At 37.6% G+C, this 15,076-nt stretch overlaps 1 protein-coding gene across 1 annotated transcript in view; it reads left to right on the forward strand.

Moving 5' to 3' along the window:
• The window catches only part of LOC107085185 (myomesin-3-like), a 74,702-nt gene that overhangs the window by 33,756 nt on the left and 25,870 nt on the right, over positions 1-15,076 (forward strand). Inside the window, exons 11-18 of the mRNA XM_015375391.1 lie at positions 1,303-1,444; positions 4,946-5,145; positions 7,350-7,403; positions 9,333-9,460; positions 11,047-11,230; positions 12,191-12,365; positions 12,498-12,619; positions 12,987-13,174. Of these exons, the coding sequence (XP_015230877.1) occupies positions 1,303-1,444; positions 4,946-5,145; positions 7,350-7,403; positions 9,333-9,460; positions 11,047-11,230; positions 12,191-12,365; positions 12,498-12,619; positions 12,987-13,174 (1,193 nt within the window). The remainder of the gene's footprint in view (positions 1-1,302; positions 1,445-4,945; positions 5,146-7,349; positions 7,404-9,332; positions 9,461-11,046; positions 11,231-12,190; positions 12,366-12,497; positions 12,620-12,986; positions 13,175-15,076) is intronic.

The following is a 15,076-nucleotide window of genomic DNA, read 5'->3' on the forward strand; positions in this document are numbered from 1 at the left end:
AAGGGTCAGCACCCCCTCTTTGGACATATTACACAAAACATTGGCTATTGTCGCTCATGTGCAATATTCTTTTCTCTCACTATGCAATAACACATACCAACTATTGTGTACCCTTTGTTTTACTTATTTATAAGGTCAGCACATATCTGCTGTACAAGTGCAATAATCCAAGTCAACTACTGTGTAGTCAGTTTAATTTTCACTTATTTATATGTATATGGTTAGTATATTTCTACAGTGCAAATGCAACAACTACTGTGCAGATATTTTAATATCTAAGGGAAAGATTTTACAGGACATTACAACTTTTTTCTTTCTTTTATACTTTTTTTGGTACTATATACACTCTTTTTATAATGCGCGTCATATTTTTATCTTTGATGGCATTTTACTTATCTCTTTGTATTCTATATACGCTATAGGAACCAGAACTTCCCAAGGAGTAATTCCAAGGGATAAATAAGGTTGAGTCTATGTCTAATAAGTCAAAGTGTATTGTTCCTCACAAGAGAAATACGGCACTTTCTCTACTGCCCTCATGATTGTGATTAGTCTCCTAACTTCAACCCGCCCCTTTATACATGCTTGTTCACAGTTTCATGATCAGTTAAAGCTGGATTGAGTTAGCAAGTTAACAACCAGCTTCGTGGTACTTCTGATCCTGATTAACATTGTTATGGGTTGGTTAAACTGGATAAGCTGGAAGTAAAACCTCTAGCTTGCCTTGTGGCAGGGGCCTCAGGTCTCTTAACAACTTGCAATCGTGATTCTCTTTCCAATGTCAAACTTGTTTTTTTAAATGGATGGGTGCTTTAGAATCACCTTAGAACTTTTAGTGGAGAGTCATCATTTGCTGTCCCATCCTAGATAAATTATGTTTGAGCTAGCTCCCCTCAAATTTTGGTTCTGCTTTCATTTCCTGTCAGCAAACAAAAGTGATTCATGCACTGAAATTGCACCATCAATCAAACTGTTCGACTGCAGAAAGCTTGTTACCTTCATTCTGTGAAGCTATATAGTTTTCATGGACTGCAGTTTTACCTCTGAAACACTATTTTCAGAATGAAAATAAACCACTTGAAAAACGTTCATCTGTGTAAGAATGCTTAGCTCGTGTTGGTATTTCATTGTAATGCAAGTGCTCATGCCACATAAGCAATTTGATATGCTTTGAAACATTCATCATTCCATTTTGTATTCGTCTCATTTGTTTACCGTCCTTACAGGTTTATAAAGTGTATCATGAATTTTCATTTCTCATTTTCAGCATCTCCTTTCTGACTCCTTACTGCTTTCCTTTAGACGGGCCAGCTGTAGTGCTTGGAGGTCCTGCATCTCCTTTGGCGGTGGAGGTATCTGATGTCAACAAGAACTATGTCTTTCTGACCTGGCAGCCCCCCAGCGCTGATGGAGGATCACCTGTGGAGGGTTATTATGTGGAGAGGTGATAATCACTCTGATCTGAACTGTACTTCATATTTGTTCTCTTTAGGTCTCTTTTGAAGAGGTTTTACTTTTCAAAAGAGACCAACCAGAAATGAGATGCTTCACTCCATTTTGTATGTCCAATAAGTTCAGAGAAATAAGTCAAAGTATTTTAATTTATCACCCTTGGCAGTACTAGCAGCCAATGGGAATATGTGCAAGGGGTTCTTTTATTTTTTTCTAAAAAAAAACAAAACTATTTTCTGTTCGGATACATTTACCTATAGTGAGAATTGTCAACATATCTACTTGTATATTCTGTTCGGGAATGCCTGACCCTCCTTTTGAACATAGAACCAGTTTTTATTTTTTTTATTTTTTCTGTATCAGTAAAAACTTTTCTGCATATTTTTCACTTCTCAATTAAAAATTTCTTTATATTACATTCACTGACTTACACAATTACACACATTTATACACTGACAGTTGGAATTCATTCTAGCCACTGCTGCCCTTGGGCAGACTGACAGAAGCAAGGCTGCCATATAATCGGCTCCACTGGGCCCTCTGACTATCAACAACAATAATAACATTAACAATAAATAGTATGATAATAGAATGTGAGAAATGTTTTTTTTTTTTTTTCAAATTTAAAATTCAGATGCGGTGCATCTTTGCTCTGAAGCAATACTTTGCAGAAATTATTTTCAATGTAATTACAGTCGAGCTTCTGTTGGCACTTGTGTCTACCAGATTTACCCATCTAGAAACTGAGCTTTTTGGCTTTGCCTTCTTACTTCTGCATCTGTTCTACCCTCTATTCTAACTGGTCTAACAATACCTGTCGTAGAAAAACATCTTCATAGGGGGTTTAGATGCAATGGAAAATTTACAGCAGGGTTCTGTCTGTGTGTTTTAGAGATAAGCTACTTTTGTGTGACCAATACATATACATGCCTATTTGGTGGAAAACTCTGATGTTTCCTGATCTGGGGAAAAATAATGCCTGTCATAATGACTTTTTTTTTTTTTCTCAAACACTATTTATTCAATTTTTGTCTGACTTAGTATGCTCAATCATCCAAAACTCTTTGCATGTATGAAACACATTTCAAGATTTATTATAGTAAGAAAGATTAGTAGACAAGTGAAAATCAGATGGGGAGTTGGGGCAGAGCTATTAATGAGGTCTGCAGGTTTAAAACCATGCACTTTTCTTTTCTTTTCTTTTTTTTTTTTTTTTTAGCTTTTGGCTGTTTGCGCTCCGAAAATGTCTAGAACACACATTGCACTGTTCCAGAGATTTTCAATTACTGGCTGTTGTTCCTTATTTTCATTCTTACATACAGCACCAATTTTAACACCTTATATAAGGAAGTGTATGATCTTCTAATTGGCTCTTTATTAATTCATTAAGTACATGTGGAGTTTCACTGAGTTATTTAATTATCTCAAGTACCTCTGAAAGAAGTGAGATCCAGCAGATTTCTGGTTTGAAATCTGCCTAAAAATAAAAGCTGTTCTGTTGCAGGGACATTTATTCTGGGTAAACAAGCTTCAAAATAAATATATATTTGATTTAGTCACATTTTCTGCTCTACTCTTGGAAGTGTAAGGCATTTAATCTTCACAGATCTGATTATTCCAAGAAGAAGAATAATGCACATCATAACTCTCCAAGCCATTCTTTGTTTAAAAGGTCGAGACAACACAAAGTTGCTTTGCATTTAAACAATGTAGTTAAGTATTTGGAAAATGAAAAGTAAAAAAAAAAAGATAGAAATTGAACAAGTATTAAAGCAGCATTTTTGTTTAATTTCCAAGTCTTCCCACAAGCTGCTTTTATTTCCAAATCTCTAGAGTGATTTTGTATAGTTTTACAAAAATAAAGCAACTTTCTGAAGTGTTTTTGCTTCCAGTTGTTGCTGAAGGTCATTATTCTTTGCCAAATTTTCTTCTCCTGATTTATAACTATTAAAACAATAAAAATAAAAAAAAATCCACTGGTGTAAATATATGCAAAATCCACTGACATTGCTATTTCTCCACTCTCATCTCTTAATAGTTTTGAAATTGGAAATGTGTCACAACACTGTAAAAACTGGCAGATCCCCCATGTTAAATTTATTTATTTAACTTCTAAATTCCACTTGTAAAAATTTTTTCTTTTACAAATGTTTTCCAATAAAATTTTGCTTGAATAATTTATTTATTTAATACATTATTGAACAATTAGTTATCAATTAAAATGTAAAATTCTATGTTAAATAATTAACTGTCTCATTAGATGATTGAATATGTAGAGTATATAATCAAAATAAATTATCATGTTCAGCTGGTCACCAAAACAGGATTCTATGTAATTTCAAAAAAGTGAAGAAAAAAAAAACATTGGACCTTTTTTCCAGAATTGATAACATTTTGCTTTCCACCTAGAAAGTTTTTTTCAATTCTAAATGAAAGAAATAACATTGAGTTTTAGGCTTTATAGAGTGGACCAAAAACAAAGCCTTGTTTTAGCTTAGTAAACATGCAAATTGAAGCAGACAAATGGGTACGCACCTTAGAAATGGGCAGTCATTTGGATTCTTTGTTAGGCTGCAATACCCGATACCTCTCTATATCTCTGAAAGGGAGTCGTTAGAGGGAAATGTTGGCCTGGCTGAACAGGCGAGGTGTTTTGTTCCCCTGTATGGGGATGAGGTTGCAGTGATAAGGATGAGGATTCTATGTCACTGTTATTTTGGGGAATCATCCACTGAAAATTACTGTACATCTGAGATTATAAAGGCTTCAAGTGGTTGTAGTGCACCTCCTATTGTTATAACCTTTCTGTCTGAATCAGAAACATGCTGGTGTTAAGCAGAATACACTTTATGTCCTGACATTGCCAATAGCAGAAGTGACTCTTTGGGCATGTTAATTAGAAGCTCATTAAAAGAGCACACATAAAACAGTCTGAAAGAGATTAAAGGATCAGAGTTCATTCATATCCGGGAGATACAGGTTTTATGCCTTAAGAAGAACGAGTCTGTGTCATGCGTGCATCAGTTTTGGTGTGTCTTCTGCAATATTCTAGCCTTAATTAGAGAAGATAAAATTCACGACTGTTTTAGAGTTTTGTGCGAAGACAGGAAGTAGTGTGAAGCAATCCAGTCCCCAAGGAACCTCTGTTTTACTTTTTTCTGAATTTGTTAAATGAAAGTCATCTTGATTTTTATAAAGTAACTTTTGCACGTTGGAGTTGGAGGCATATAACCCTTCTCAGGCTGAGAAGGGTTATATGCCAAGGTCTACACTTATAGCCAAGGTCTACACTGAGATATCAGTGTAGGGTTTACTGATTTACTTTGTTATTGTATAAATTTGAAGTATTTTATAGTTTGCCTTGCTTGAAAATTGTTCACATCAAATTTCTATCTACTTATTTTAAATCTCCAATTCTAATATAGTTTTCAATTTCTCTGTACTTTTATAAATGTTCCTGCGAGTCTGACAAATCGCTTTCTCCCATTTTTAGATGTGACCTTAGTCAGGGAGAGTGGGTGCGCTGTAATGAGTCCTCACAGAAAATGTGCCACTTTCCCATTTTCGATCTGAAGGAAGGAGCATTTTACCAGTTTAGAGTTTGTGCCGTAAATAAGGCTGGAGCAGGACGTCCCTCCAAAGCCACAGAGCCTGTCCTCATCGCAGACCCCCTTGAACACACCAGGACAATGGGTAACACCTACGAGCTGCTGCACTATATCATGAATATATGAAATGATGATGTTGATGATGTTGGTGATGTTTATATGATGCATTGACTGAACTGAATAAGATTAACCCACATTTCCCTAACTACTCACTTTGCTTATGCTACCATTTCCCCTAAGCTTTCTGATCTAGGTCACATGGATCATTATCTATGTAGCCAAATATAATATTGAAAGACAGAGTTTATTATATGCCATCTGAAAAACAATAATGTCCCAGAAATTGCCTTTTTGCAACTTCTGACTGACAATATTGTGCACCTTCATATTTCCATTGGGATTGGATGATACACACCGGTGTGCATTTCCAATTACACCATAAACAAAATCCACATTAAGAAAACAACGATGAGAGCTATAAAGTTACAGTAGGGAGTCCTGACAAAACTGTGGAGTACAGTAGTAGCCGTTCAAAATTTCCCCACTTTCCTTAATGGGTCCTTGGCTGGTCTCCTGCAATTCCTTTTAAACATCAATCTTTGTACTATATTCTTTCTGTCATGATTTGTGGAAACTAAGATCTAAAGAGAAGCGTCATCTCCTGGTCAGACCCTGTAATTCAGTGAAGGAGTAGAGTCAGAGTAAAAAATAAGAATGCCCAGGAGGAGGAATCACTCCAGTTGGTGGAAGTTGGAGGGGATTTTGCTCGGAATTGCAGGGAAGTTGGCTGCCATTCGGCTGCCGTTTGACTGGGAAGGGCCATTTTGAATGGCTGCTACTGTATATATGACATGTTTAGTAGGAGGGACAAATATCAACATAATGCTTTAGATTGAGGCACAGCTACAGCACTCCAATAACTTGAACCTGAACAAAGGTACGCAATGTCTACGTAGGCACAATTATCTGCCAAAACTTTATAAGAGATGCTATTTTGCTGCCTTTAATGCTTGCATTTTTTCAGTTTCATTTTTTTGTAGCATATTTCTTCCGGTACAAAATGAAGTCTAACATTTTTTAGCTATTAGGAGTTACTAAGGAGACAAGACTGGATGCTGAAAATTTTAAATGTGACACAAGGCGATAATTTGGAGTGTCATTCTCTTGGCTGTCAAACCCAAAAGCACCCATTCAATTTCTAAACAGGATATACACGGTATGTACCTTCAGAAAAGAAACACCTGCACAGCTCTGGAGTCCAATATCAGCATGTTTTACAGCCCCTAATCCTTGCTTCTCACTCTGCGATGCTATGCCTGAATGCTTCTACTAGGCCATGGAAACCACTTTGATGATGCTTTCAACACAGTAATTGGCAACCTATGACCTCTTACCACTGCACAGCTCAGGACATTTCACAAATAGACCCTCTGGAATACATAGCAACATGTGTAGTAAAAATATGTGAAAGGAAAGAAACTTCTGGAGGATTCTGCTAAAAAAAAAGATAGTTTATTTCTAGTTACTGAAGTTATACATATTAATGGATTATTAGCAATATTTAATAATCAAGTAGAAACCCAATTAAACTTTTCTACCTTAAAGTTTGCTTTTAGACCTATTTTTCTGCATATTCAAAGAAGAAGCTTAATGCCATTTCATGTCTCTACAGCCTTCTAATTGCTTAAAAACCACTATATGTTTGAAGTTGAAAGGAATTTTGCCTGAGGCTGCAATTAACCATAAAACGTCAAACAATGTGGTCCTTTTGCTTTGTGTAGAGGCTTCTGTATGTCATCTTTCTATGCCTATTTGTTTGGGCTTGTGCTTTGTGTCTCTTGACATCTGCAGTGTGCTGCAGCAATCATCAGCAATGCATTCACGACTCCCTCCTGCTGTTTATTCACCTCATCTGCCTCAGTGGCCCTGTTATACCTGCAAAGAAATGATCAGTGCCAGGCAAAACAGATGTAGGCGTGCAGATTTAGATCTCATCTTCGCACAGCCGCAGGACTTTTTTGCAGCAGCATTTTAATGGCATCATTGAGAAGAATTTTGTTTCTTAAAAGATTACATAAATAGCTTTTTTTTTTATATTGGATTCAGAGCAGGGGTTGAAAGGATGAATGAGATTTGTGTGTGTAACAACAATGACAAATGGGCTGTGGTCATAAGGTTTAAGTATTTTCTTTCCTTTTTGTCTTGCTGTCTGATCATCTAACATTTGCATTTTTTTCCCATAACCCCAATATCTCCTTTCATTTACTTTCCTGTCTTCTCCTCTCTCAGTGGTCAAAGTTGATCGAGGAAGAACCATCACCATTACAAAAGATGAACTGGAAGGTGAGAATACTAGGTTCTTGTTTTAGGTATGATTCTGTCTCAATAGGAGCCTTTCTAACCCAGCATTACAGTATGTCTCACTGGAACACGCAGCGCCGCCCCCTTACCTGTAGGTTGCCGCAGGCTCATAGCTTTAATGCATCTTCATATTATGTTTAAAAATGAGCTTCAGTAATTTTACAGCTGAAGAAATGAGCATTTGCTCCATTTGCAGCTGTGAAAGGAGGAAAAAAGTCCCCAGTGGTCTCCCAGTAAATGACCATAATGGCACAAAGTAGAGTGAATATCTATGAAAGAGGCCAGATAACCTTGACAGTGTACCTCACGTACAGAGATGTGTGAATGGTTAGAAGAAAATGGCGCCACCAGAAAATAACTGCCGCCTAAAGGATGCAATCATGCATTTAGATTCTGCTCTATTATGAAGCCCTAGATCTGCATGCATTTACCCAGATGGTAAAGCTTTTAATGACATGACATCGGTAGCTAATGCTCAATCAAAATCAGCTTAAATAGCCTTCTCTTTTAGGGTCATTTTAACATAACTTTTTTGTTTGGCATTTTTCTGTGCATATTTCTGATTTTTAACATGCTTTTTTTCTAAGACTTGACTGCTACTATATAGGATTCTGATTTATCTTTCATAATAAAGAAAATACAGTTTGTAGGTTTTTGTTGCCTTACTTCTGTGACTGATCAAATTTCTGCTATGACAGTGTCTTCAACTTGATTTGTAAAATTAATCGCTAGATTCATTTACAAAAGGTCACATTAAATCATCACTTTATTTGTTCTCTTCTTCGTTTGTTTACTCCTGTTATTTAATTACTTATGAATTGATTTATTGAATTAGAAATGTATTTGTTACATATAGTCATTTATCTATTTTGATAGTGTATGTTATTTGCGCAGTTTGTAATTGATATTATTTAACAAATCTGTCTAATGTTGCACTCCATGGAATTAAACGTTAAAAAAATTCTGTAGCATATTTTTATTTTTATTTTTTGGTTGTCCTCCACTGTAGCAAATGTTCAGTGTTTATAAATGAGCCAAGTTTGGACCTGATTGATCTGCCAGTATCTATATGCATGTCCACGGTACCCAGAAAAGCCTGGGTTATTAAACAAGAGACAAATACAGAAAAGTAGAGCCTGACTGCAGATTCAGTTTTTAAAAAGCTTCTTTAAGGAACAGAGTTGTTGTTTTTGCTCAAACACAACAACAACCAGAAGCCAGACTTGCTTTTTTTCTGTCTCGCGTAAAACTTTCTTAAACTTTTTCATTTCACTCTTATTTCTGAATCAAGCCATAACAAAGTGGAGGATTTTACTTTATACCCAATTAATGTTTTCCATAGTTATTAAAATTGTTTTTTATATAACAATATCATCATACATTGTATCATAGATTCTTTGCAGCATTTATGTTTAGAAAGTAAGGCCTCCTGACTTATGCTGATCTGTGAAATGTACGCACACAAACAAAAGATCATGTTATTCTACTAGACCAGGTCTTTTATTCAAATCATTGCTTTCCTTTAGCATTGGAGGGCTCCTCTCATCCAGCATGCAACCCTGCAAATTCTTCAAGTGATACACACAGGAACCTGCAAAGGTGCAAATGGAACAAGAAAAGTGATTTTTTTTTTTTGCCAAGACTTTCACAGTCCTTCAATGGCTTGCAGAGTCCTTCATTCTTTGCTGACTCAACCTCTCCGATGTTATTTGGTACACTTGACATATAAGGAATGGAGGTTAAGCTGTAGCAGAGAGGGTTTGTGAGTGTCTCCCGTTGTGAGTGTCTGTCAGTTCCAGCAGACGCAACTTGAAGACTTTTAACAGGAGGAAAAGCTGTAACTTAGCCAACTCTGTTAATATTGACCTTGTTTTCTCTTGTTTTCATCCTCCTCCTCTGTTTGCTCTGCAGGTCAGGTCAAAGCCCCCTTTCCTCCCACTGACGTCCGCGCCTGCGAGCTGAGCGACACCTACGTGGTGCTGAGCTGGACCGAGCCTGAACCCCGAGGCAGGGAGCCGCTGACCTACTATGTAGAACGGGTCAGTCCGCACACCTACGCACAGAAAAACAAAGATTCATATTCTAACAGCTCTGAAAGCGGATCAGCTGCACTGATCACACCAACAAATATAATATTATAATAAGTGAGCCTTTGCTGCAAATCAAATTAATCAAGTTTCTAACAAACAGAAGCTTCGATTTGAAGAAAATCTGCACATTTTCACTTTCTGATTGCTTTTATTTCTTTTTATTCATGTTATGTTATGACTCAACAAGGGAAGAAGAGAGAAGAGCGTGTCAGACTTAGACCTTGAAAACTGCTTTTGATTTTTGCATGTTTCAGACTGAGGTTCTGCTTCAGTTAACAACGGTAATCAGTTTAAAAAACAGAAGAAAGAAGGAATGATGAGATTTAATATTTGCTATGAGTCACTCTTGTTCTTCATCAGTTCATTCGATCATTTATAAATCTTCAACACCGCCTACATGAAGGTCAGTAAATAACACTGGACATGCCCCCTGGTCCCCGATTTTTGTAGAAAGGCAGGAAAGACTACCATGGCAACACTCACAGTCATAAGTTTCTATTCCAACCTAATTACAAATGTACATCTTCAAGAAACATCTGGGAAACATAAACAGAAAGGCTTGATTGCTAAAGTGCTGGTAAATATATGATCTTTCTAATTGATTATTGAGGGTAAAAACGATTCCATCCACCATTGTCAAAAATATTTTTTAAATAAGAGAGGCAAAATTATTTTACCGTATTACAAATAGATTACATCAAACTGTACAGAAGATAAACAAATGTCTGGAAATGCATCCCAGGTTATGTTAGACCACTAATTACCTTTGTGTTAATATATAACTGTGCCTCCCCGTGATGAAATTTTGAACATCCAAATGGATGGATGGATCCAACTCCTCCTTTTTTACAATATATGTTTTTCAACTAAAATGTAAGATTCGCCGTGGCAACAGAAACACACAACAGTAGGACTGACCTTTTCTTTGATATAATAAGGAGCCTTGGCTCCTTCACATCTGCTCAGGCACAAAACAGCTCCTGACTCCAATAATCAGAAAACTGCCACAGGAAGCAGATTTTTATTGTGGCTTTATAAGTTACTGAGGTAATAAAACTGTCAGATCCTTCAAAGGTACCTGAAATTACTAACGTTGGCAGCCTCCGTTCTGCTTATATAATGAAGGGAACATTCAAATATCCTTTTTGCCCTCAAGAAATCACTTAATAATAACTTCCCTTTTGGCATACCTCCTCTTTTGTTGGTATTTCTACCTTTTAAACAACGACTTAAAGAGGGAAATGTTTAATTCACATAAGAGCAATACGGAAATGCCAAGAGGAAAATGAAATGAATTGTTTGGTATGGTTTAAGTCTCTTATTATACTTTTTCATTGATAAAAATAAAGAGGTAAAGATAATTATTAATTACTAATTTACATCCTCTTTTCAATGTGTTTACAGTGAACAATATTTTGTCTGAATATTATATAAATATTTAAAGGCATGAATAATTTGAATATCCTAAAATAGATCTAATATATCCATTGTTTGTTGTTTAATCCTGTTTTTCAATAATTATATGCTTGGGTCAGTCCTTGGCAGGGAAAAACAGCTGGGAGCTGGCCAGTCTGGACATGATGGTGAACTCTCCCAGGTTCCCAGTGTTTGATCTGGTTAAAGACAAGCAGTACTGCTTCCGAGTGCGCTCCATCAACAAATATGGTGTCAGTGACCCCTCCACTCCGAGTGCACCTATTTCACTAGGAAAGCAGCAAGGTATGAGAGAATTAATTGCGTTTTGAGGCTAAATTATTACTTTGTGTGCTTAAAGGTCAGCCACACTGTTAGGAATAAACCCCTAAATCAGCATTTAGTGTAATCTAGTGCTGTGCCTGCAATAATCGTAACAAGGTTCCACTGTTTTTATTCTGGAATTAAATAGAAAGTCAGCACTTGTGGACTATTAAAAACTAAAGGAAAATATGTATTTCTGCAACACATGACAAACCATTCTCTGTTTTTGTAAAGCTTTGATCCTTCAAAATTAATTTCAGCCACCTTAGATTTGGCCTCAAGATCTATTATTGCCTGTTTTCTGAATCTGGTTTTTACATTTCAACATTTACATATATGTCATTAATAAACTAGCCCCCTAAATACGCTAGCCATAGCCCTTCCTATTTGTTTTGTTTTTTGCTATGCCTGATGCATGGAAAACTTATTTAGGGACTCTCAAGCATCTGTGTGTGAAGAGTAACAAATAAGAATATTTTAAATTGGCTCTAGGAAAAATAACTCCTTCCCCAATCTTTGCTCTTTATCATTTGTCCCACTCCAGAGTTAGATTTGTGACTCATTAATCAATCTTTATTAACCTTCTGTCAGTGAGCCCCTAATTTATTTATTTATTTATTTGTCCTTTGAGTTAGTGTCAGTGTATATGTTGGTAGTTGTTAGAGTAAGGGTCTGGGTTAGGCCAAATAAAATGAATGCAAGTCAATGAAATGTCCCCATATGTCATGAAAACACAGCTGTGTGAGTGTGTCAATCCGTGAATCACTGAATGTAGTGTAAAGTGCTTTGGTCAAGTCCTCTGACTTGAAAAAGCGCTTTACAAGTACAGGTCATTTACCATTTACCATCATGGGTAGATTCTATTGTAGCTGAGATCTTGTATCAGTTCATAAATGACCTCAAATTGTTTTGATTGATTAAACCTCATTTGTTTCCCTTCAGCTGTGCCGCCTCCTCCTCACTCAGCCATGGCCATTAGAGACACGGACACCTCAGTTCTCTTGCAGTGGCAAGAACCCAAAGACAAAGACAACATCTTGGGATATTATCTGTACTACAGTGAAGCTGGTAAACAGGAGTGGAAAACTGTTAACAACAAACCTGTAACAACAACCAGGTAAAAAAAAAAAAAAAAATAGGACAACTTTTTAAAGATCTTAAAAATAAAAAAAATCATGGTGATCATATAAAACAAAGAAAATTCCATGGATCCTTTCCATTTTCTAATCCAAACATATTTTGTTCTCAGGTTTACTGTTCATGGCCTAAAAACGCTGAAAGAATATGTGTTTCGGGTGAAATCTGTGAGCCGAGCAGGAAACAGCAGATATTCAGATGAGTCTCACCCCATCATCGTCAAAGCAGCCATCAGTAAGTTCAAGGATTTAGTGATGTTGCAACAGTTGCAGGAATGTTAAGAATATGTTTTAATATTTCATTTTAAACTGTAACTTTGAATACTTGTTTTGGTTAAAAATATTGGTACTGAAATTATATTGCAATTTATCTATTTAACTTAAAATCTAGTAAAGCTCTTCCTTCAGGAAAATGTATTTTCATCAAAGAGAGAACAGGCTGGAAAATTCTTTTAACATTGGTACAGATTCAAGACTTTGTAGCTTTAGACAGAATAAAGACTTCTTGCTTCTTGGTATTTGTCCGGCAGTCAACCTGCTTGCTGTGATACTCTAATAAATTTCATCTCTAGTTATTATACTTTTGCTCTGTGTTTCTTCAGAGGTTCCCTCCTCTCCCTCTGCTATCGCCCTACTGCTGTGCACAGGATCAGAGATGGTCCTCTCCTGGAGGGCTCCTTCCTATAATGGGGGAAACCATGTCCATGGCTACTACCTGGACCAGAAGGAGAAGGGCACCGAGACCTGGAGAGAGGTCAACACAAAACCTGCCAAAGAAAGGACGTTCAAGGTTGGTAATACAGTAGTATATATATATATATATATATATATATATACATTCACGCATCATTTTCTACTTATCCAATGCCGGGGGGCAGCAGTCTTAGCAGAGAATCCCAGACTTCCCTCTCCCCAGAGACTTTCTCCCACTCCTCTGGGGGAGCCCAAGAGTGCAGGCATTGTCTGTCGGCATTCCCAGGCCAGGCCCCCGGCCCTTCCCATCTGTTGATCCCCCTGCTTGTTTCTCCCAATACTCATGAACAAGACCTGAACATAAATTAACTTCTCCATGTGAGGCAGGAGCTATCTTCCAAACTGGAGGGGACAAGCCACCTTTTTTGTGGTCGAGAACCATCACCTCCGGCTTGAAGACCTGCTTCATATTTAGCTATGAAACATACCAGGGAATGCCGTTGGTCTTAGCGGGGGGGGGGGAGCCAGTAGAAACATGTTATCTTAAAAAAAACAGAGATGAAAAACATCAGTCCACAAACCCCCTCTGGCCCTTGGCTGGACTTACAATTCCTGTCTCTAAAAGTTATTAACAGGACTGGTGACAGGGGGCAGATGTGCCAGAGTCCAAGATGCACCACAAACAGGTCAAACTTAATGCAATGTGGACATTTGCACAGCGACTGGATGGCCCCTAGTAAAGGGCCCCCAATTCTGTACTCCAGGAGCACCCCCCACACTTCACTCCTCTGAGCACCCTGTAAAGGGTGAAGAGCTGATCCAGTGTTCCACAGCTAGAAAGCAAGCCACACTGCTCCTCTTGAAGCCGAGGTTCGGCAATCAGCCAGTCTCTCCAACAACCTGTCATAGGGCCTCTCAGGGAGACTGAGAAATTTGATCCCTCTATAGTTGGACGACCCCCTCTGCCCGTCCTATTATGCAGGGGAGCCCCCACCCCAGTCTGCCAGTCCAGCGACACTGTCCCCAACCTCCACGTGATTTTGAAGAGGTTTGTCAGCCATAGCAGCCCGACACTTTCCAGAGCTCTAAAATACTCAGTGCTAATCTCATCCAACCTCAAAACCTTGCCACCATAGAGTTCTTTGGAGAACTCAGTGACTTCAGCCTTGGTCCTGCCTGAAGCATCAGCCATGTTAAGGTGATCCTAAAAATATTCCTTCTACCTTGCCAGAATGTCACAAACATGTGCCACAATTTTTCAATCCAGCACATTCTATTACAAAACTGAACTACTTTACTGAATAACCAATCATCAATTCAAAAGCCCTACCCCGAAAGAACAGGCAATATAATCCCATAAAAATTATTTTTGACAAGATTTCCAAACTTTCTGTGTTACCTCTTTTCTCCCTTTTCCTAACTATTCATTCAAGATGCTGTATGTTAGCATATTCCACACATACCAAGGGTAATTTTAAAAACACTTATTAACGCTTATTGTCTACCCATTATGCCAAATGTTGTTCAATTGCATCCTAAATACCAAAGTCTAAAGTATACAGTATTTGCAAATTCACAATCTGACAGCATAATTGGAAATCTCCACCAAGGAGATGATAGCTGACCTGTGACAAAGACAAGTGCCCCTCTACCGTTTCCTTTGAGTCCACATCAAGGGGCACCTAAGCCGATAGTAAACACCTCTGACCTGCTTCAGAAGGCCCAGTGAACTCTGCATTTCCTGAGAGTGCTTATAAAAACTAACATTACATGTAGACTGCTGGCGCCCTTTTATTGGTTCTCTACTGAGAGCATATTGACCTACTCCATCTGTGTTTGCAACACCAGCTTTACAACTGCTCAGAGGGAAACACTCCTGTTCATTACTGTGGCCTGAAAGATTGATACCTGGACTCCCCCTATTTTTGAAAACCTTCACAGCTCCAACTTTCTCCAAAAAGCCCATAACATCACAAAGGACACATTCGCCATGTTATCG

This window comes from Cyprinodon variegatus, unplaced genomic scaffold (assembly GCF_000732505.1).
Source record: "Cyprinodon variegatus isolate N-32 unplaced genomic scaffold, C_variegatus-1.0 Scaffold6, whole genome shotgun sequence".
Taxonomy (NCBI): Eukaryota; Metazoa; Chordata; class Actinopteri; order Cyprinodontiformes; family Cyprinodontidae; genus Cyprinodon; species Cyprinodon variegatus.